We start from the raw sequence: 21,979 nt of genomic DNA, 5'->3' as shown, positions 1-21,979 counted from the left end.
TCGCTCCAACGTACTTTTGCATGTCCTCTTGCATTAATTTTAAGAGCTTTCACTCTAATTTCCCCAGTAACTTCTAAGCCAATTCTTCCTGAGACTATGTCCCAGACGTTTTTCTCTCAGTTCTTCAGTGCGTATCTCAATAGCGTACTGCGAACTCGTAGTAGAGCCCTGACTCGACCAGGAAGTGCTCTGATTCTCTGCACGAAACAGAAGCAATAACACAAGAAAAACGAACGCGACAGGAAAGACACGCAAGCGGTGGAGGAAACCGCCGCCACGACTCGCTTCGCGCATGCGCAGGGATGGTTGTTTTTCACAAAGCTGTTCTTAAAGTGAGCTGGCAGTGTGTAGGCTAGCTGCCTTTGTAAGGATATCGCAGCGTTGGGCGGCTGCCGTTGTCTTCTCAGTAATTCCGATGAAGCGTTCGTAGGGGACACGCTGATCTTGTTGGTAGGCTCTTTACGCAGCAGAGGCGTTGTTCGGTGTAAAGTGAAGGTCGCGTTTTGTGAGACCTTGATTTTTTTTAAATTTTTTTTTTTTTTGTTCTCCTTACAGTATATTTTTATACACTTCGTTAAAAATCATGGTGCTGGGGAAGGTGAAGAGTTTGACAATAAGCTTTGACTGTCTCAGTAACAGAAATATCCCCGTGTATTCTAGCGGGGACATAGTCTCAGGAAGAATTGGCTTAGAAGTTACTGGGGAAATTAGAGTGAAAGCTCTTAAAATTAATGCAAGAGGACATGCAAAAGTACGTTGGAGCGAATCTAGAAATGCTGGATCCAACACTGCCTACACACAAAATTACACCGAAGAAGTAGAATATTTTAACCATAAGGACGTTCTAGTCGGGCATGCAAGAGGTAAGCTTTTCGCTTATTCATTCACTACATGTAGACGTATTTCTGGAAAAAGATGCATCTTTGCTTGGTTTAACTCTTGTTAATATGCAGTCTCAGAGCGTTCACTATCTCTAAAGATGAGGAAATGATGGTTGCATTCTTAGGTTGTATTTTTGATTAGTTGAACATTTACTTAAAAGCATGTTGAGGTGCATTTTCAAAGTACCTGAAACCAGGACTTTTAAAAAATACCTGCCTTTTAACAGTCTTTTCATAAGGATTTGCGTTGTTTTTATTACATGCTTTTTAATATACAATGCCTTTTTTTCTTAGCGATATTAGCGTGATTTGTTTCTCTATGGGGAAAATAGCTGTTAAATCAAAAACAGATATGTAGTAAATTACTCTATTGGTAGCATCCTATCGAATCCTAAGTGTAACTAAAATGTAACATTAGACTTTTTGACACGTAACAGCTACAGGTCTGACTTGCAGAATTGTTTTTAAGGTTGATTCATCGTTGGCAGATAAAAGATTTCCTGTGGATTACTTTGATGTGCTATCACCACTGCACCCGTAATTTTCCATTTCTTCCTTTGTTCCAAACTAGCATACTTGTAAATTGCTTAAATTTCTTTTATTCTACTCCTCTATGGGGGACCCAGATCTAAAAATCTGTCTGAAAGGCCAAATAAGAGGTCATGGTTGTATGATTGGAGCATCGCTTCTGAGTTGAGGAGCTCTGGAACCTGCATTCAATGAAAACTTGGTCTGCTAAGCTCCTATAGAAATGGAAAGTGCCCTGCAAATTCCCTTATTTTGGGGTATGGAAATGGGGTATTACATTGTGAGTGAGATTGTGGGTCTTAAATTTGCTAATCTATTGTTTGCATAGTTACGTTGTGAAAGTACAAGGGACTCTAAGCTTGTTATTTCTGAAGTTTCCACCCTTTGTTAGAAGCGGTTCAATCCTGTTTGGGGCCAGTCCTGGGAAGAAGGGAGGGAGTATTCCTTCTCTCTGCAGATTGGTTGCACACGTCAGGTGGTGGTGATGACTCAGTTCCTAGAACAAGAAAATGTTAAAACTGAGTACATAATTTGGTTGGGTGTTTTGATGTGTTGTTTCGGCTTAGGTTTTTTTTTTTTTTTTTGGGGGGGGGGGGCGGGGGGGAGTGTGTTTGTGGTTTTGTTTTGTTTTGTTTTTAATTTGAAGTGTATTTACTGTAGAGATCCTCTGCCAATAGCAGTTACTATCGATTCTAATTATGTTACCGTGATGCAAGTAAACTCGGGTGACTCATGAGATGTCTTTCTAGTTCATATGTTCTTTATACTGCTGCCTTAGAAATAATTCATGCGAAAAATTCATTCACCTCTGGCTTGCAGATGACGGAAACATGCAAGCATGCATGAGTCGTTCATAGCAGGATGTATCCTTACGAATAAGAAGGTGATCCTATGCTTCTGTCAGCTTAAGCAGCAGCAGTGACTTTGTATGTGGCCTGCAGATCCAAATGCTGACCTCGATAGTAGATGCTTGGTTTTGTCTGGAAAGGGAACAAAAGGTGGCAGGGAAGGGGCAGATCTGACACGTTCCGACACCAGAAGCAAGACTGGTGCTGCATGTGCAGCACGTACAATCTTAAGCAGCTGTCCCGGGACACCACTGTCTTTCCCTTGACTGCAGCGGCAGGACTGTGAACACTCGCTGCACAGAGTGGAGTTTACGCCCTGTACCCTACCATAGTCTGGAAGATCGCTCCCTGTTCCCGCCTTGTCATTGGCCTGCTGGGGTTTGTTAGCCTGTTGCTAAGGTGATGCCAGCTGCTGATTGTAGGGGGCTGGGAGCGGGGGAAGTTCCTTTGCCCGCTCTCTAGTGTGTACTGGGGGGCGGAGCGAAGTGGCTCCAGAGGGCACACTGCCTTTTTTGGGAATGCCCACCTCTGGGGACAGACAGAAGTATTCAAACTCCTGCCATGCACATCCACTGGGCCAGCAAGGAGTTGTGAGCAGAGGCGGCCGTTGGGACACACGGCCCTGCAGCCTCTTGCATCTCTCACTCGGTTATCTCTCCTGTCCCACACCCCTGGCCAGCACTATCTGTAATCGCCTTTCAGTAATGGTCAGCACATGCTCCTGAGAGAGGTGCAGGATTGGGGTGTCTGCACGGGGCAAGCCGGCAGCATGGCCCTGTGGTATGAGGAGAGCGGATGGTGAGGCGTGGGTGACGCCCTCTCCCTCTCTCCTTACTTGTGCGCTAGTTAGGCCAGACTGTGAGCAGAGTTGCTGAGCAAATGTAGTGGGGTGTAATGTATACTGTATGCATATGAGTGGTTGGCAGGGGATGTGCTCATGCCTGTTTAGGCCAGTCCTCTCCTGCTCCAGCCTAGTCTGTCGCTGACGGCTCAGTACTTGCTTACCATAATTCTGCTGCTGCTGTTCAGGCTCAATGGGACTGCTGAGCTGACAGGAAGTGAAGAAGGGATGAAAAAATGTATGTGCAAGGAAAACACTATTATTTTTAACTAAAAACAAACAAAGCCCTCCAAGTGTATTTTAACAACAACAACAAATCATTATACACGTTACTTTGCTCTTTCAGTGTATTGAAGATAGTTATTTCGTGACATTACATGCTACAGGTGCATTTGTGCAAATAGTGTTCTAGGGGTTTTATATTTTTGCATAGGTTTGTTTCAGCATTTCTGGTGCACTAAAGAAATTGGAGCATCAGCAGTTTTGTAGAACAGTGGGAACTAAAAAGTCTTAAAATGTAGCAGTGTTCCTTCATGATGCTTCAGACTATTAACAACAGGAAGGGCCTTTTGCGTAATCCCACTATATGTGCCTTTATTACGCCAACCCTTTTGTATATGAGATGCTCAATTGTTTTACCTAAATAACTTTCTATTCTGTTGGGATCGGTGGGCTTTTTTTTTCTGGGTTCACGGTAATTATATTGGAACAAACCACAAATTTATTGGGGCATTTAAAGCAAGACAAGGAATCATGACTCTAAAACAAGGTCAGCTTTCTAATTGAAATTAGGAAATGTTTGGGTCTTTGCTATCTAAGCAAAATCGAGCTAAACTTTGAATTTTTGCTGCATTAGCTCTTAACATTAATTGGACAGCTTGCCACTTCTCGTGCCCCTGAATTTGTTTGGTACTTCCTAGGTGGTGCTTGTGCACTTTTTTAAGAAATCAATTTTTGGACACTTGCTAGGCAGACAATAGGAGGAAGCTGAATTACTTAATGTAATTGATTAATGTAGCAGGCAATACTGAGATTACTTAATACTATTAGAGAGCTCTATTTCATTTTAAGTTTTAACTAGAAGTCATATCAAAAAACAGTTTCCATTATGGATCTTTCAGGCAGACCTTGAAATGGCAGCAGTTACAACTATGTCAGTACTTGGAATCAAAATCGTAAATTAAAACAAGTTAACTTCTGCTTTTGTGTCAGGAGAGTCTTGGAATCTCACCTAACCTTAAAAATTCTGCAGCTATTCATCAAGCAGTTAATACAAATGGACCGGAGAGACTTGTTTCTGAGACACTGTATTCTTAATATTGTAAAGAATGCATAAATCTCTCTTATTCTGGAATAGAAACCTATATAATATATTATGCTATGTAAAATGTTCACAGGTGGAATAGCATATTGGGTTTTTCCCTCCTAGATGATGACAACTCCGAAGAAGGCCTTCACACCATTCATTCAGGAAGGCATGAATATGCATTCAGCTTTGAGCTTCCACAGATGTAAGTACTCACATGCGGTACACAGCTTGTGTGAGAGAAGGCTAAGATACATACCTGCTTAAGAAAAATTCTTGTGGGGGGAGGGAAACCTTTTCAGTGGCAGTAGGAGTTGTGCTCAGACATGCAATAGAGGACATAATCTCATTAAACTGAAGAGGTTGCTTTTAAACTGGTTAAGAGTTGTTCACAAAACAGGAGCTTGTTGTTGCCTAGTTGGTTATTCTTTCTTTTGACTGAGGTATGTTGGCTCCTTATGGAGGATTGGGCCCCTTCACAGAAGAAGGGAGGGGAACGTCTGTCATTTGAGTCCTGCAGAGGGGCTGAGGTATCTTCTAAATGAAACAAGATTTTACTGGAGCCATGCAGGCCATCAGAACCTAGTGAGAACAGCTTAACTGTTCAGGCTCAGTCTGAAACAGATGTGGCAGGCTTAACCGCATTTGAAGTAAATAAGAGTTTGTTTGGCTTTTTTTTTTTCCCTACTTCAATTAGGATGTATGTACTCAGGCTGACCTCTAGACAAAAAAGCCAGGATGGAAAAAAAACAAATGGATGGGTGGATGAAGCAAGAAACATTCCCATACCTAATCCCGCTTGACTCAGAAAGCAAAGGTGAAGCAAGAGTGATAGCAGAAGTCTTAAGATAAATTGCAACATACACAAGTTTGAGGTGTCTAATGTATACATTGTAAAGGGAAGATTTATACATAGAGGAGTTATCAACATGGAAATTAGCTCAAACACAAGTTGCAGGAAAATTAAATATGAAGGAATGGAGAGAGTCTGGAAATAAATGAAAGAAAGGAGATAGGAGGAGCCTTTTACTGTAAAAACCAAGTGCCAAAGTCATTAGGGTTAAAAAAAGTTGGCAGAATATTAGACTGATACTTAATATTAAAGCTAATAAAACATCTGCTTATTGGAGGGACTGGCTTTAACAGAACCTGCAGATGATAAATGCTTTTACAGATCAGTTTCCGCAAATAGCGCAGGGCTTTACAGTCGATATTAGAATGCTGAAGAAGATGCATATATGTGGAAACTTTTAGAAGTCAATTTAAGGTTCAGATGAAAAACTCTTCTATAAGAAGTGATAAGGATGATACTGATATTCCCTTGAGTTGGAAGAAATGTTCAAATATGACCACTAAAATAGCACAAGAATTGATTAAAACACTAAAGGTCTTGTCAAGTGACGTGAAAGAATGACTATGAAGGCATTTTTAATAATACTGGCAAAAAAAAAGGAAGGCTGGTAGTAAAAGGCCTGAAAAACACTAGTTTGACACTGCCTCCTTGTGAACGGCGGTGATCTCTTTTATGGTCTGAGATCACTCACCGCACAGTAGTGGTGGTTTGAGAGTTCTTATTTTTCAGCCTGGGCACCGAAGGAAGGGTCAGAAGCCGTTTTCTGAGGTTTCCAAGGTTGTTTATTCTTTCTTATCTAAGGAATTTTCTCTCTGACTTACAGCGGTTCATCTCGCATCTCGTTCAAGGCTTTCTGTCTGCCCTCCTGGGCAGGACTTATCTTTTATACTGTAAATTACGCATACATTGTTTATAATTAATCTCCAATACATGACACCTACATTGCATTGTCCAGTTTTCCTCTAGACCAATCCAGAATTGACATCCTAACCCAAAAGACGGATGACATGAAGAAAAAGAAAGACAGACATACCACGCCCTAATTCCTCCATCTTGTGTTCAGACCCCTAATATAAACAATTTTAAAACTTCACTTTTCTACCTTTTAACACTCTAATTTATGCTCTACTTATTTTTTGCGACTTTGTAATTCTTCGTATAAGGATGGTAATTTCTCCCAGGGACTTAAATCGAACTCACAGGGGTTTTGGGCACCTTGCCAAGGCATCTGAGCCCCCTGCCAAGATTCCAGGGAAGCCAGGGGAATATCCTGGGTTCCCACACCTCCTTACCATTTCTTGCTATTTTGTATCCATGGACTATTTCTAAAATTTATTTAAAATACAACCTATGTGGTGGGTTGACCTTGACTGCTTGCCAGCCCTCCATGCATTTGCTCTCTCATTCTTCCGCATCAACAGGCCAGGGAGAAAAAAATAAGATGGACAAGCTTCTGGGTCAAGATAAAGGCAGTTTTAATAAGAAAAAACAAAAGCTGTATGCGGAAGCAAAGCAAAAATAAGATGTAACTCACTACTTCCCATCAGCAGGCAAATGTCCAGCCACTTCCTGAAAAGCAGGGCCTCGGTATGTGTAGTGGTTGCTTGAGAAGACAAACACCATACCCATGAATGTCTGTCAGCCCTGCCCGTCTGGTCATCCTGTGTGTCTGTGTGTGTGCGCCCCACTATATGGGCTGTTATGAGGAAAGTTAACTCCATCCCAGCCAGACCCAGTGCAACCAAGTACATAGAAATAATGAAAAGACCCAATATGCTGACTGGCCTTACTGATTTTTTAAAAAATTACTGCAGCAGGATGAAACATTGAAGGTTGATTAGAAAATCCTTTCATTTGCGTTATTAAGAAAAAAAGTAAAAATTTCAGATGTGCAAACAGAGATGTCAAACTTGTAGTATTATTTGATATAGAATTTAGGGAGGGAAGCTTTGCCCATAACTTATCTTTTATTATGATGCATTTCAAACATAGTGCAATATAAAAATTCTTCCTGGAGATTAAAGGATGAAGGTGTTAGGAAAAGACAAGTTACAGTTAATTGGACGTGACTGGAATATACAAATCTTAGTTCCTTCATCTTATGATAGTGGGGAGGGAAGGAGGAGGAGGGAGAAGAGGATAAAAGGGTAATGCTGAAAGGTTTGACATCCCTATCTGCATTTTTTCCCCTCTCCAACTCTCCAAAAGGACTTTGTCTTTCAGCATTCAGAGCAGAATAGTCTTTATATACACACATATAAAAATATATATATTAAGATGATCTCATTAGGGTAAAGGAAAATTAGATGATGCTCAAAAGCTCTCTCTTCAGAACTCTACACTGAAATATTTAACTACTCTACTTAAGACAAAACAAACTACAAAAGCATTTAGTTATAGTTAAACCACTGAGATACCAGCCAAGTAAATAATACACAATTATTAACAGAATGCAATGTCCAAAATAATAATGAGATGGTACTAAGACTAATTTTTCTTGGTGGCCTTAATTTGACCTTAAAAGGGCATGCTTTATTCTACACTTGAAAATGGCCTTTAAAGGAGATATGTATTCTTCTGGCACTTTTCTTGCACAATTACCCAACTTTAATATTATGTTTTTCTGAGATATGCAAATGTTGCAAATAAGTTATGCTTATTATGATACATGAAAAATACAGTTCTATATATGTCTTGGGTTGAAAGACAGGTGTCTGCCAAGGAAGGCAGGAACCTCCCTTGGAATGGAGAATATGACCTCCTTCCCTCCGAATTATTATAACTTGGAAATTAAGGGGCGTTTAGGCAAAGATATGGGACAAGGAATAACAGTTCGTTACTAGTATGTATAACAAGGCAAACAAACAACAAACAAATCCAGAAACCCAGTAACAGCCTTTTCTCGGCTGTCAGGCGCCTTCCCCTTTGGTGTAGTTACGGTCACAGCCGGCAGGGGCGCTGGTGGCTCCCCAGCTTGTCAGGGCAGGTGCGACAATTCCCCCGCGGCTGCAGGGGGCGCTGTGGCGCGAGTTCGGTCATCTCTCTGCACGTGGACAATGGTGGGCACAGCCGGTAGAAGGCTTGCAAAAGGGGCTTCCTTTACAAACCCCCAGGGGCAGCCGATCCCGGTGACCCTCTGGATAGCAAATGGAGCTGTAGCAGGGACCTCGGAAGCAGCAAGCTGGAACGGCAGGGACAAACAAAAAAAAATCCTGGAGTGGTAGACGAGATGTATCAGAAACTCCGCAGCTGTAGCTGGAACCACGGGACGTCCCGGCAGGCAGAGGGTGCGGGCTACAGCGTAGCAAAAACCCGGAACAGTGGCAAAGAGATGGCGGGGGCTGGGCGGTGGCAGCCCGGCTCCCGAACACGGCAGGGAGAGGCTCCCTGGGAGGGGGGGGTTTCCCCTGAGATGCCAGAGCAGATGGTGAGAGTACTTTTTTTTTTTTTTTTTTTTTTGGTGAGGAAGGTGTTAATAAGGTCCAAGTTCAGTGGCTGCTCTCACGAGCAAAGGCTCACCCATGGCAGAAGCAGCAGGACAGGGCTGGGCTCTGGCGGTGGCAGTGATTTCTCTTCCCCCTGTGAAAAACACGTTTCACTGTCCTGGTAAAATTTAAAAGGTTTAATAAAAAGACAATAGGAGACAAACATAAAGCAAAGGGTTAAAACGGCCGGGTGCTTGGCAAGCTGCCAAGAGCACACGGCTGCTTCGGGAACGCCCCTTTAAATTCACTTCACAATACATCAACCTGCTGCATATTCATAATCTCTCATGTACAGTAAAAATTTCTGGGAACTGTTTAGCATGGCCACTCCTTGGGTCCACCTTTTGAGAGCATGAGCGTGTCTTGGCTTGTGGTTTTAATCCTGTTCTTACCAGCTTTTAATTTGGGTGTCGTGTCAGCTGCAGGGTTCCCATCACACGTTCACGGGCTGTTATCTCAACTAGGCGGGTAGTTTAAGCATACTATCTAAAAAAAGCTTATGTCTAACTTTTGCTATTAGAAGAAAAGAAAAAAACCTATATTCATACAGAAAAGCTATTTTAGCATTATACATATAGCATTTATCCTAATAGTTGCGAAAAACCAACAATATGTCACGCACTTATAACACTCCCCTCCAATAAGCAGTGACTCAGTCGTCCTCCTCCGACGCCGAGAGAGCATGAGAGGGCTAGGAGCTGCGCCCAGCCCAAATCTCGAGATATCTCTGCCCTTCTCAGAGAAACCCCTCAGCTAAGATAGTGCAGCCGGCTGCACTCCTCCCTCTTCTCTGTGGTTACTTCTTTTGTCTCTCTTAAGTACCGGTCGTTAATTGTTTCTTAGCAGCAAAATGGGGGAAAATTCCCTAAGAGAAAGAAACAAAAGGAAAAATCCTAAACCCCAACAACATACTAATTCCAAATCTGATCAACTGCATTGTTACTGCAACGAGAGAAAAAGTTTACTCAACTTTGACCTTTGACCTTTGTCCTGCACAGACCACTTGCTACCTCATTCGAAGGCAAACACGGCAGTGTGCGGTATTGGGTGAAAGCTGAATTACATAGGCCTTGGCTTCTACCAGTAAAATTAAAGAAGGAATTTACAGTTTTTGAACATATAGATATCAACACTCCTTCGTTACTGGTAAGAACTGACAGAACTACTCGTTCCTTTTCTGGCATAAAAATAATGAAGTATAATACCTGAAACAACATCAGCATGTAACTTAACCTAATATTTATTTGCTAGTTTAAGTACAGCTTTTCTTTTAAGTATTATATCAATTTAGCAACTCTTAACTGCTGGTATTTTGAAGGCTAAGTTATCCTGTACTTGTAGTTGCTTGATCTTTACAAGACATCAAATGCATTTGTCGGTCTAAACTGATACTAACAAATTGTAGACTCTCATTAAGGAAGAAATATTTGTTGAACTGGCCCTCTTAAATGATAAATAAAGAGTAATCTATGAAGGAACAATGCAATGCTTAATATTTTAGTGAGGGATTGCTAACTTAAAAATGAAAAGTAAAAAATTTACTGCAGTGCATAATTTATAGTTTCCATATGGATAGTTTTCTACTGATGGGGAGGAAATTATGGCAATTGTGTATAATCCTTTTCTGAAATATCATTTTATTAAAATAACTTTATTATCACAACTGCTTTCAGTGAGGATTTGATTTCAGTCTGGCCTAAAAATCCTTTCTCAAATTTTAATCTAGAGGGGAAAGAAAATTAGAAGACCATTGAAACAGATTTCTTCTGTGTATGGGTGAAAAATCAGCTTGCAAAGGGACCTTGCACAAACTCCATGAAAATCAAAGGTCTCTCATTTGGCTTTAGTGGGCTTTGGATAAAGCCCTAAATCCCGGTGTTGTGTAAAATGAGTCTTTTTACCACAGATGAAAGAGGATTATTCAGAAACTGAGGAAATAGCAGGAGTAAACATCACAGTAGTTTAGCTTAGTTATTTTGCTTTGGAAATGCAGCTTAATGGAAAGTGTGAAGATGTTCTAATTTGCTGTTAGTTAAATGAAAAACTCTGCAGCATTATGTTGGGAATACACCAGTGGAATTAGGACAAACATTGTATCTGTATAATGTTGTTTAAACTGCTTCAGACTTTTCCTATGAAAGCAACTTTGTTTATCAAAATATGTAATAATAAGCACATTATGAAAATTATTATTCTCCTGTGTTGATTTAAATACCTGATGAGATTCATGGAGCTCCTAATTTGATGGACAATTCTTTTCTTCTTGTAGTCACCCCAAGCAGGCACAAAAGAAAAAACTCTATGTTGTTGGCTTTGTACCTCAGGCCCAATATCTTTAAGTGCCAAAATTGAAAGAAAGGGCTACATCCCAGGTATGTGGTCCTATAATTAATTCTGTGTAGTTTTCCTTCCTTTTTAAAGCTGGAGTCTGTACTACTGTTTTTACATAAATGAAACATTAAGGATATTTGTACCACATCAGTCTGCATTTAGCAATCTTCTCTGCATACCCTGTTAACAAAGACAGTGCTACTTGTATCTCTAGATGGTTCAATGACCTCATGTTAGACTGGCATATGTTCGGTGTTAGACTGGGTTTTTTTGGGGGTTTTTTTTGATGTGTTGTTTTCCTTTTCCTTTTTGAGCAGCTCATGGGGATCTTGTTTCTATTAGCATCAGTGGATGTATTTTTCAGGTAGAACAGTGATAGCAGCATTGTTATAACAGTATAAAGAATGTGAAAGTTTGCTTAAGCTGCCTTGTAAATGTAAAGAGAAATTGAAATTCTAGTGTGTTTTGTTGAGTTTTTTTGTTTGTGTTTTTTTTTCTTATTTTTGTTTCAGGTGAATCAATTCAGATCTTTGCTGAGATTGAGAATTGTTCTTCCCGTATGGTGGTGCCAAAGGCAACCATTTACCAAACGCAGGCATTCTATGCCAAAGGGAAAATGAAGGAAGTCAGACAGCTTGTTGCCAACCTCCGTGGGGAATCCTTGTCATCTGGCAAAACAGAAACCTGGAATGGCAAACAGTTGAAAATTCCACCTGTTTCCCCTTCAATCCTTGACTGTAGTATAATCCGTGTGGAGTATTCACTGATGGTATGTTGGCCAGTCTGTTTCACTTGCGAGAGTGAGTAGCTTCCAACATGCCATACAAATTTCTAGCACAGCATTTTGTGATCATTAGTTATGAAAGAAATACATGTCCTGGTATAAGTGTCATGACAGGAGGTCTGGTAAGTAAATTTAGTTTATATCGTGCAAGTTCTTAAAGCAGCTGTCTGTCAACTAAGTAAGCATTTAATGAGTAGACTACGTTTCCATGTGAGGGCTCATGTTAAGACTTCTTAACTTGAAGAACTCATGTCTCCATAGGGGCATGGGCCCTAAAAGGGGCTATTAGAAACAAGCTCCTCATGAAAACTTTCATAGAAAGATAACTTAGACTAATACTTATGAAATGCTGATAAAACCCCACATTTTAATCATATGCTTGTTTCATTTTTCTTCAGGTATATGTTGATATTCCAGGAGCTGTGGATTTATTCCTTAACTTACCACTGGTCATTGGTACTATTCCTCTACATCCATTTGGTACCAGAACATCAAGTGTAAGCAGCCAGGGTAGCATGGACATGAATTGGCTTGGTCTGACTCTGCCTGAAAGACTAGAAGGTAACTTGATAATACAAATCCCAAGCAATTCGCTACTCTCTTTTGATTTTTTGTCTACTTTATTCATTGCAGTCTTGTTAACAGAGTCAAATTACATCCTTTTATAATAAAGCCCACAGGAAATCTGTTGTGGATGTTTTCTTGCCGCCTGCTTGTTCTGTGTAGAGCATGAGATTTGTTTCCCTCCCTGCCTTTCTGTCTCTAGGACAGGCAGTGAAATCTAGCTTCTTTGGAAAGTAGCAGAAATAAAAGTATCTGTGCATTACTTCATTGCTTCCGCTTCCAGTATCCCAATTGTATCCTTGGTTATAAGGCATTGCAACCCATAAATAGCAGTTTCTGAGCTTTCTCATCAGCCTTAGTAGCCAAAGCTTTGTGAAAAGATAATATTATTTTCTATGGGAGATCTCTCATGGCCAAAGAAAGAATTATGTATTTCCTTCCTTCTCTTTTTGTATATCTAATATCTTGCTTTTTGTAAGTACAAATCCCAGACCTGGAGACTTCTGGAGTACAGAGGACTGCAGTGTTCTGTCATTTCTACCTGTGCAGAGATTAAATTATCTTTGGTCTGATTTAAATTTTAAGGGGATAATTAAGCCACAATAAACAGTGGTCAGTCTGTCTTTGAACATAAGCTTAATAGCAGAATAAAACAAAATAGCTTCCCTTTTTTGTTTAACAATTTTTAAGTCATTGTTTATCTGTTGGTGAATCTTTCAGTGGTCGAAGTTTAATATTTATCGTGTTGTATATTTTGTCATGCATAAGAACTTGTTGTTTGAACTGTATGTACCTTCTCCCTCCAGCACCTCCTAGCTATGCAGAAGTGGTCACAGGGGAAAACAGACAGTCTGGTCTTGCACCTGTAACTGCTTTTGATGATTTTCAGAGAGCACTGCAAGGACCATTATTTGCATACATCCAGGAGTTTCGTTTTCTGCCTCCTCCTCTATATTCAGAAGTAGGTATATCTGTCAGACTATGATGATTTATATATTGTTTGTGACCGATTTTTTTTTTGTCTGATGGAATAAGTTTAGAAACCTGTTTTTCCTTCCTAAAATTGGAAGAAACTATTAAAATGATTAACATGGAATAAGTTGGTTTTGAGGAGGGTTTTTGTTTGTTTGCAAGATGCAGATCAATTGCATCAAGAGTTTTCCATGCCCGTTTTACAGCATAGGTTACCCTTTTTATAATTTAAAAAAAAAATTTTTTACATGAACTCTGCAACCTTAAATTCAAAAGGTGCTTCATGAGGTGCCCTGGCTTCTCCATCATGCGATTTCCTGGAGCTGCCGACCTGGAAGGTAATTTTTTCTTGGCAACACTTTTCCCTAGTCTAATACTTCCTGGAAATTTGCAAAGTGTTGTTTGCCATTTTAGAAACATAATTTTTAAAAATTTATATTTTAAAAATAAGGTTTCGACTCTGTAACCTCTGCTGCTTCGTAACATTTTATAGCAACCACTCAACTGTTTTGCCTGCGTTTATGTTTAAATTCTGTGAATGTAGGTTTTTTAGAAGTTTCATGTAGAAAAGCAATGTATTGGTATTAATTTATGACTTAAGTTTTCTGAAGTTCACAGTTCTTCAACACTTTTGACCTTCACAAAACTAAAAATGCAACCACCGAATAACCATGAATGAGATGTAAATTTCAAAGCTTTTCAGGTTGTTTTTATTTTCTTTTTCAAGAAAAAGAAGTGATATAGGACAAATGAAAAAAAGTGTCCTCTGGCCAAATTTTGTCTGAATTGATCCACTTTAGGAAAATAGCATTATGTAGCACAATTCCCCCCCCCCCCAGGTTTGAAATGCAAAACAAATCTGGCTATATCAAGTTAACTGATTCAATGTTGTCTAAAAGATGCAAGGTATACATAAACTGTTCTTACATCTAGATTTTTAGACCTAAGTTACCAGGCTTGTACCCTTTATTTCTCCTGTAGAGAGAAAGAAGTGGTAAGGTTTAGAACACATGAACTTTTTGAAACATCCCATGGGATATTTGTGGATTAACTACTTTAATTTAAAAGTGGAATTATTTTTTTATTAATAAATTTCTACTATTTCAAGAAAAACTTATTTGCTTCTCTCAATTAAATATTTCTTAAATTATGTTTCCAGTTATATGTGTCAAGTACAGTAATTTCACAACCATAAGGCGCACTGGACTATAAGGCGCACCCCCCAGGAACTGGCACATTTCACAACTTTGTAGATCAGATAAGGTGCACCGGACTATAAGGTGCACTTTTTTTTTGCAGTGAGGCTCCGCCCCCAACTCCCCCCGCGTGCTTGCTGGCCGAGGCCCCGCCTCAACCCGGCAGCCATTGGACCCTGGGCCTGCCTGTACCCGGCAGGGCCGGGCTATGCCCGCTGCCGGTCTGTGCAGCATCCCCAGGGCCCCACTGTTCCGGGAGTCCCCTGGCGCTCTGGGTGACCCAATGCCAGCAGGCTTGCCCCGTGCTACCGCTGCCCCGATTCCGGCGGCTTTCCCCCTCCCCATGTGGGGGGGGCGCCTCGATTCCGGCAGCTTTCCCCATTCCCGCGTGGCAGCCGCTCCGATTCTGGCGGCTTTCCCCCTCTCCGGGCAGCAGCCGCTCTGATTCCAGCAGCTTTCCCCCTCCCCGTGCGGGGGGGCGCCCCGATTCTGGCGGCTTTCCCCCTCCCTGTGCGGCGACCCCCTGATTCCGGCGGCTTTCGCCCCCCCCGCGCGGCGGCCGCTGTGATTCCGGTGGCTTTCCCCCTCCCCGTGCGGGGGGGCACCCCGATTCCGGCGGCTTTCCCCCTCTTGGCGCGGCAACCGCTCCGATTCCGGCAGCTTTCCCCCTCTTTGCGCGGCAACCGCTCCGATTCCAGCGGCTTTCCCCCTCCCTGTGCGGGGGGATGCCCCGATGCCGGCGGGCTCGCACTTCCGGGGTGGCAAATGTCGCAACTTTGTACATCAGATAAGGCGCACCGGACTATAAGGCGCACTTCCGGTTTCGGGGGAAAATTTTAGTCAAAAGGGTGCACCTTATAGTCGTGAAATTACTGTAATTTTTTTGTATATATCAGATAATTCAAAAGACTTCTGTGTGAGTAAAGGAGAAAATTTTTTTAATCGCAGTTATTCATGCTTTTCCTTAAATTATCATCAACCTGGAGTTTAGTCTTCCACTGGATCTAATATTTCTGTTTATCCAAAGTTTTTTCTAACTACAAGTTTTTCAATTTTTTCAATAACCCTTGGACTGGGAATGCCAGATATCATTATAATTGTCTTAAACTTGTGAATTTTGTTTTTTATTCCTAGCAATTGATGCATAAATGCACTGGGCTGTTGTGGCTTTTATTGTGGAGACCCTGAGACACATTCCCTAGTTAGGGAGACATGAGAGGCTTCTCTCACAGCAAACCCTGTTCTGTTATATGCCAACATATCCATTTTGTTCCCTCAGTCGGCCCCATGCCCCCTCCCTGTCCCTCAATCTTTCAGTCACTCCCATCCTATTTCCCCATTGGCTCCCATACCCTAACCCCACCTTTGTACCGCCCCCATGTCCCCTGATAATTGGTCTCTGATGCTCTCCCCTCCCAGAACATCCATATACTTGAACCTAGACCCTCACCGAGGCTTGGCTTTGCCTTTGACCCTAGACTGTCCACGTGCATGGCTGAAATAAACATCTCTGTGGAACCCATACAAAGGCCCTTCCTGCCTCTTTACCTTCGACCATATTAACAGCTATCCAGGCCACAACATTTTATTTTGGGGTTTGTTTTTTTTGTTTTTTTTTTTTTTTTTTGGGGGGGGGGGGGATATTTGGTCAATTGTTTGGTTGTTTTTTGTTGTTTTGGGTTTTTTTCTTTTTCTTTTGGTTAGATTGATCCAAACCCAGATCAACCCACAGATGAGATACCATCTTGCCCCTCTTGTTGAAGGAATCCATAAAAAGCTGACTTGACTTGGGTTTTGAATCACACCTTCTGTGTTGAAGATCAAGGTGTCATAGTGGAGACTTGCTTTTAAAGGAAATGGTATTGCTCTTGCCTGTATGGTGAATAAATGAAAAGAACCTGTGCTCATGCTTTGACACTTACAGCACATCATAGGACTACTCCACATGCTTGAAAACCCACGTCCCCCTCCATTAAATAGTGGCACATACTAGGAGCAGCCTTATTACTGTGCAGTCAGGTGTTTCAAAACACTCAAACCATGTTGTTAGAGAGGAATGGTTGCTTTCTATGATTCTATGAAAATTTGCACATGTTTATTGCTTATGTTATACAGTTAAATGTCACTACAACTTATTCTCATTTGGGATGGACTGTTGTTATCACCCCCCCCCCAATTGTTTGTGATCTTCACAACAAGGAACAAAAGACAGCTTTGTCAAAAAAAAAAAAAAGAAGTGATGAAGGCTGACAAATGCCCTGACTTTTTCTTTTCTTTTAATTTGATGTAGTTGATGTATCCTGGACTTTACCTGCATATGCACATGCTCAGAATTGTCCTAGTAGGCTGATCCTGTATCACCTCTTCAACTTTGATCCTATTGTGGATTTATTTACAAACATTACATGCCTTCCAAGTCAATCCTTGCTGTATGTTTTGCAGCCAACTGTAGTAGACAAGGAACAGATAGGTGGGGGAAGAGATAACAGAAGGAAACTAATGAGATGTGATCAAGATTGTATACTTTCTTGATTTCTTAAAATAATTTGTTGCCTTTCTGCTTTTATTGCAAAGCAGTGTTTTGTTACAGACTGCCTAAAGATCACTTAATCTCAGGTGAAATCATCGCTTGCCAAACTGTTAGAATGTTATTTGTTTTGTTATGTTGCACTATTATTTATATTTGTATTTTGGTTTTGTTCTTTGAGGGGGATTTTCTTACAAAGTGAAAGCAGCACCAGCAGACACTAGCAAAGTGTGAAAAGGGGATAATCACATGCTGTCCAGGGTTCACGAGCACAGATAACTTAACTATTAGGGATGGGAAGGAGAAAGTTTGTTGGTTGGTTTGCATTTGGTTTTATTTAAATAATATGTAGTTACCTAATCATCAGAAATTATATATAAAATGAGTCTCCAGTAGAAAGTGTATTTCAGATTGCAAGAAAAAATTGAACTATGGCAACTAAGCAGTAGCTCAGTTTGCCTGTTTGGTATTATCTTCAGGGTTTATGATACTCTGTCACAGAATCATAGAACACCAGATTGGAAGGGAGTTCAAGGATTATCTGGTCCAACCTTTCTTGGCAAAAGCATGGTCTAGACAAGATGACCTAGTACACCTAAAAAGTGTCCAATGTTGGGGAATCTGCCACTTCCCTGGGGAGACTATTCCAATGGCTGATTGTTCTCATTGTGAAAAATTCTTCTCTCGTGTCCAATTGGAATCTCCTGCGAAGTAACTTGTACCTATTACCCCTTGTCTTTTCCATGTGACTCCCTGTAAAAAGGAAGGCTCCATCATCTTTGTAGCCACCCTTTAAATACTGGAACATGGTGATTAGGTCTCCCCTTAACCTTCTTTTCTCAAGGCTGAACAAACTCGGTTCTCAGCCTTTCTTCACATGGCACCTTCCCAGTCTTTGAATCATCTTTGTGGCCCTTCTCTGGACCCTCTCCAGCCTACCCACATCTTCTTTTGTATATCAGGGACCAAAAGTGAACACAGTATTCCAAGTGTGGACTGACAAGGCACTGAGTAGAGTGGGAGAATGGCTTCTTTATCTCTGCTGGTGGTGCCCTTGTTGATGCAACCCAGCAGCGTGTTGGCTCTCTGCCACAGCAGCTCACTCTTCACTCATATTCAGCTTGCTGTCCACCAGGATCCCTAGGGCCCTTTCCACAGAACATCTCCCCAGAGGGATAGATCCCAGCCCATGCTGCATTCCTGGATGATGTTTCCCAGGTGCAAGATGTTTGTCTTTGTTGAACTTCATAAGGTTCTTGTTAGCCCACTCTATTAGCCTATCTAGATCTTCCTTCAGGGTGGATCTTTCTTCCAAAGTGTCCCCTTCCCCACTCAGCTTGGTATCATCAGCACACTTAATTGGAGTACACTTGATTCCATCATCCAGATTACTTATGAAGATATTAAACAGCATTGGGCCCAATATCAATCCCTGGGGGACCCTACTTGTGACAGATTTCCAGTTTGAAAAGGAGCTATTTACCACCACCTTCCAGGTGTGGCCTGTCAACCAGTTCCCCACCCACTGCACAGACTACAGTAAATTCACTAATACAAACCGCACTGAGTATAAGCCGCATCTCTGGGTGTTGGCAAATATTTCGTTCTTTGTCCATAAATAAGCTGCACCTGAATATAAGCCGCTCTGTCGTTCGCAGCGAGGACCCGCGTGCAACAAAGTTGCCAAATGCTAACAGAACCACGGCATGGCGGGGGGTTTACTGGCTCAACTAAGGCTGTGCAGGCTCAGCCCGCTAGGGGCTGCTGACGGGGCCAGGTGGCCCAGCTCGGTGGTGCCACTCGGGGCTGACCGCTGCCTCTGGGTTCGCTCACCCCGGCCCCGCTCCTGCCGCGGCGCCGACCGGGCACGGAGAGCACCCCCTGCTCCCGCCACGGTGGCGGAGGGTGGGGGCAGAGCCCCCCTGCTCCTCCCCGAGCCGCAACAATGGTGGCACGGAACCCCCCCTCCTCCCTGAGCCGCGGCAATGGCGGCGCGGGCCCCCGCCAGCTCCTCGAGCCGCGGCAATGGCGGCGCGGGCCCCCCCCCCTCCTCCCCAAGCCGCAGCAATGGCGGCGCGGACCCCCCCCCCCCCTCCTCCCTGAACCGCGGCAATGGCGGCACGGGCCCCCCGGCGCAGGCCCCCCCCCCTCCTCCCCGAGCTGCGGCAATGGCGGCGCGGGCCCCCGCCAGCTCCCCGAGCCACGGCAATGGCGGCGCGGACCCCCCCCCCCCTCCCTGAGCCGCGGCAATGGCGGCACAGGCCCCCCGGCGCAGGCCCCCCCCCTCCTCCCCGAGCCGCGGCAATGGCGGCGCGGGCCCCCGCCAGCTCCCCGAGCCGTTCCAATGGCGGCGCGGGCCCCCCCCTCCTCCCCGAGCCGCGGCAATGGCGACGCCGGGCCCCCCTGTCTCTCCCCCGGGCTGCGGCAGAGGAGGGAAGAAGAGAGCTCTCCTGCCTCTCTCCCCGCCCCCCGTGCTGCCTGCAGGGAGCCAGGGCAACAGAGTAACAATTTGTAACAATCGCGAAATGCCGGCTTTTACTGGCAGGTGCTTGGCTCGGCGCCCTGGCTGGCACATCTGGGGTTGTAAATGTCAGAAAATTATTCACATATTAGCCACTCCCGAGTATTAGCCGCACTTCTGGGTTTCCACCAAAATTTTTGTCAAATTGCTGCGGCTTGTATTCGTGAAATTACTGTACTTGTCTAGACCATAACATATTAGTCTCTCTAGGAGGAGGCTGTGGGAAACAGCATTGAAAGCCTTGGAAATATCCATGTAGACAGTGTCCACTTCTTACCCCACATAACCAAGCCAGTTACTTAGTCATAGGTGATCAGGTTTGTTAAGCATAATTTGCCCTTGCTGAGTCCATGCTGACTTTTCCCAATCCCATGCTTCATTTGACTTCTGATAGCCCCAAGGAAGATTTGTTCAATAACTTTCCCAGAGACTGAATAAGACTGATGGTCCTATAATCTCAGTGATCCTCTTTTAATCCTTTCTTGTAGATGGGGGTGATATTAGCCTTCTTCCAATCTCCTGGGCAGTCCCCTGATCTGTGTGACTTCTCAGAGATTATGAAGAGCAGCCTTGCAATGATGTCAGCCAACTCTCTTAACACCCTTGGGTGAATAGTGGATAGTGTTAAGGTCCATAGATTTGTTGGGGTCAAGCTTGTGTAACAGCTCACATGCCTACTCTTTCTTCATTGACAGTAGATCTGTGTTTGCATCAACCTGGATTTTTGTTTCCAAGGCCTGGGACCCAACAGTGCTGGGTGAAGAAGACAGAGGAGAAGAAAGTGTTGAGAACCTCTAGCCTTTTCAGTGTTGTTGGTGACTAATTGGTCTCTCCTGTTTAACATCAGGTCCATATTTTCCTTCTGTTTCTTACTGTTTACATACACAAAGAACCCTTTCTTTGGGTTTTTGACATCTCTGAACAATTTCAATTTGAGCTGAACTTTTCTAACGGCTTCTCTGCATGCCCTGACAGTGTATTTGTAGTATTCAATAGATATATGTCTACTTTTCCATCTCTGGTATGCTTCTCTTGGTTTTGAGCAGACTCAGAGGTTTGCAGTTAAGTCGGGGGGGGATGGGGTCTCATGCTCTGCCTATTTCTTTTACCTTTAAAGGCAATGAATTGATTTTGTGCCTCCAGGAAAGTGTTCTTGGAAAAACTCACAGCCCTCACTAGCACCTTTATCCTCTGTGGAAACTTCTCATGGAATCCCTCCCAACTGAGCTCTGAGCAAGCTGAAGTTTGGTCTTCCAAAATCTAAAACATTTGTCTTAAGACTAACCTTTAGCATGCTCAGCTGGCTCTCCAATTCCACAATATTGTGATCACTGCAGCCAAGGTTATCACTAACAGATATTACAAAGCAGGTTTGCTTGGTTTGTGAGAAGTAAGTCCAACAGTGCCTCATTTCTGCTTGGCACATCTAACATTTGTATGAGGAAGCAGTCCTCTATGTATTCCAGGAACTTGATGGCTGATATATGAACTGCTGTACTGTTCTTCCAACAAATGTCTGGGGTAGTTGAAGTCATCCATGAGAACCAGGTTCTGTTGACCTGAAACTTGTTTAAGGGACCCAAATATTGCTCCATTGGCCTTATCATCTTGGTTTGGAGGTTGGTAGAGTAAAACTATTATAAAATTGAGTCAGAGTATCAGTGTTACCAGCCATACTCAAATTAGTTTGCTGAGAATTGTTCTGATCGTTTCTGGGCTTGTCCTGAGAGCTTTAAAACAAACAATTTATAACAAAAAATTTCCATTTTAGGACCAGTTCTCTTCAACATCTTCATAAACGACTTGGATGCAGGACTTGAAGGTATACTAAGTTTGCTGATGATAATAAAATGGGAAGAACTGTTGACTCCCTCAGAGGCAGAGAGTCCCTGCAGAGAGACCTTGAAAAATGAGAGGGCTGGGCAATCACCAACCGTATGAAGTTCAACAAAGGCAAGTGCCAGATTCTGCACCTGGGATGGGGGCAACCCTGGATGTACAGACAGACTGGGGAACAAGAGCCTGGAGAGCAGTGCTGCAGAAAGGGAACTGGGGGTCCTGGTCGATGCCAAGTTAAATATGAGTCAGCAGTGCCCTGGCAGCCAGGAGGGCCAACCGTGATCTGGGATGGATCAGGCACAGCATCACCAACCAGTCAAGGGACGTGCTTGTCCCACTCTGCTCCACACTGGTGCGGCCTCACCTTGAGTCCTGGGGGCAGTTTTGGGTGCCACAATATAGGAAGGATATAAATCTATTAGAGAGCATACAAAGGAGGGCTGCAAAGATAGTGAAAGGTCTAGAGGGGAAGCCGTATGAGGAGTGGCTGAGGTCACTTGGTT

The 21,979-nt window shown here is 42.9% G+C and overlaps 1 protein-coding gene across 2 annotated transcripts; it reads left to right on the top strand.

Annotated features, from left to right (window-relative positions):
- The first annotated feature begins 32 nt into the window (after positions 1-32).
- Positions 33-21,588, top strand: LOC117005086 (arrestin domain-containing protein 3-like). 2 transcript variants are annotated; one of them, XM_033076341.2, is made up of 9 exons: positions 33-450; positions 556-863; positions 4,528-4,609; positions 9,741-9,888; positions 11,012-11,114; positions 11,586-11,842; positions 12,256-12,418; positions 13,228-13,382; positions 21,409-21,588. In XM_033076341.2, exons 2-9 carry the CDS (start codon positions 584-586, stop codon positions 21,433-21,435), a joined length of 1,215 nt encoding a protein of 404 aa, XP_032932232.1. In that variant the 5' UTR covers positions 33-450; positions 556-583; the 3' UTR covers positions 21,436-21,588. The 2 variants fall into 2 exon arrangements, with proteins under 2 accessions (XP_032932232.1, XP_032932231.1); XM_033076340.2 differs by lacking the exon at positions 21,409-21,588 and adding an exon at positions 13,670-14,223.
- Positions 21,589-21,979: the final 391 nt, after the last annotated feature.

The sequence above is a fragment of the Catharus ustulatus genome, chromosome W, assembly GCF_009819885.2.
Source record: "Catharus ustulatus isolate bCatUst1 chromosome W, bCatUst1.pri.v2, whole genome shotgun sequence".
In the NCBI taxonomy this organism is placed as follows: Eukaryota; Metazoa; Chordata; class Aves; order Passeriformes; family Turdidae; genus Catharus; species Catharus ustulatus.
The sequence above is the reverse complement of the archived record's forward strand: the minus strand, read 5'-3'. Positions and strand labels throughout refer to the sequence as shown.

Coding starts and splice junctions, on each gene's coding strand:
- LOC117005086 (XM_033076340.2), top strand. CDS start 584: ATGGTGCTGGGGAAGGTGAAGAGTTTGACAATAAGCTTTGACTGTCTC. Junction 864..4,527: donor TCTAGTCGGGCATGCAAGAG/GTAAGCTTTTCG, acceptor TTTCCCTCCTAG/ATGATGACAACTCCGAAGAA. Junction 11,843..12,255: donor GTGTGGAGTATTCACTGATG/GTATGTTGGCCA, acceptor ATTTTTCTTCAG/GTATATGTTGATATTCCAGG.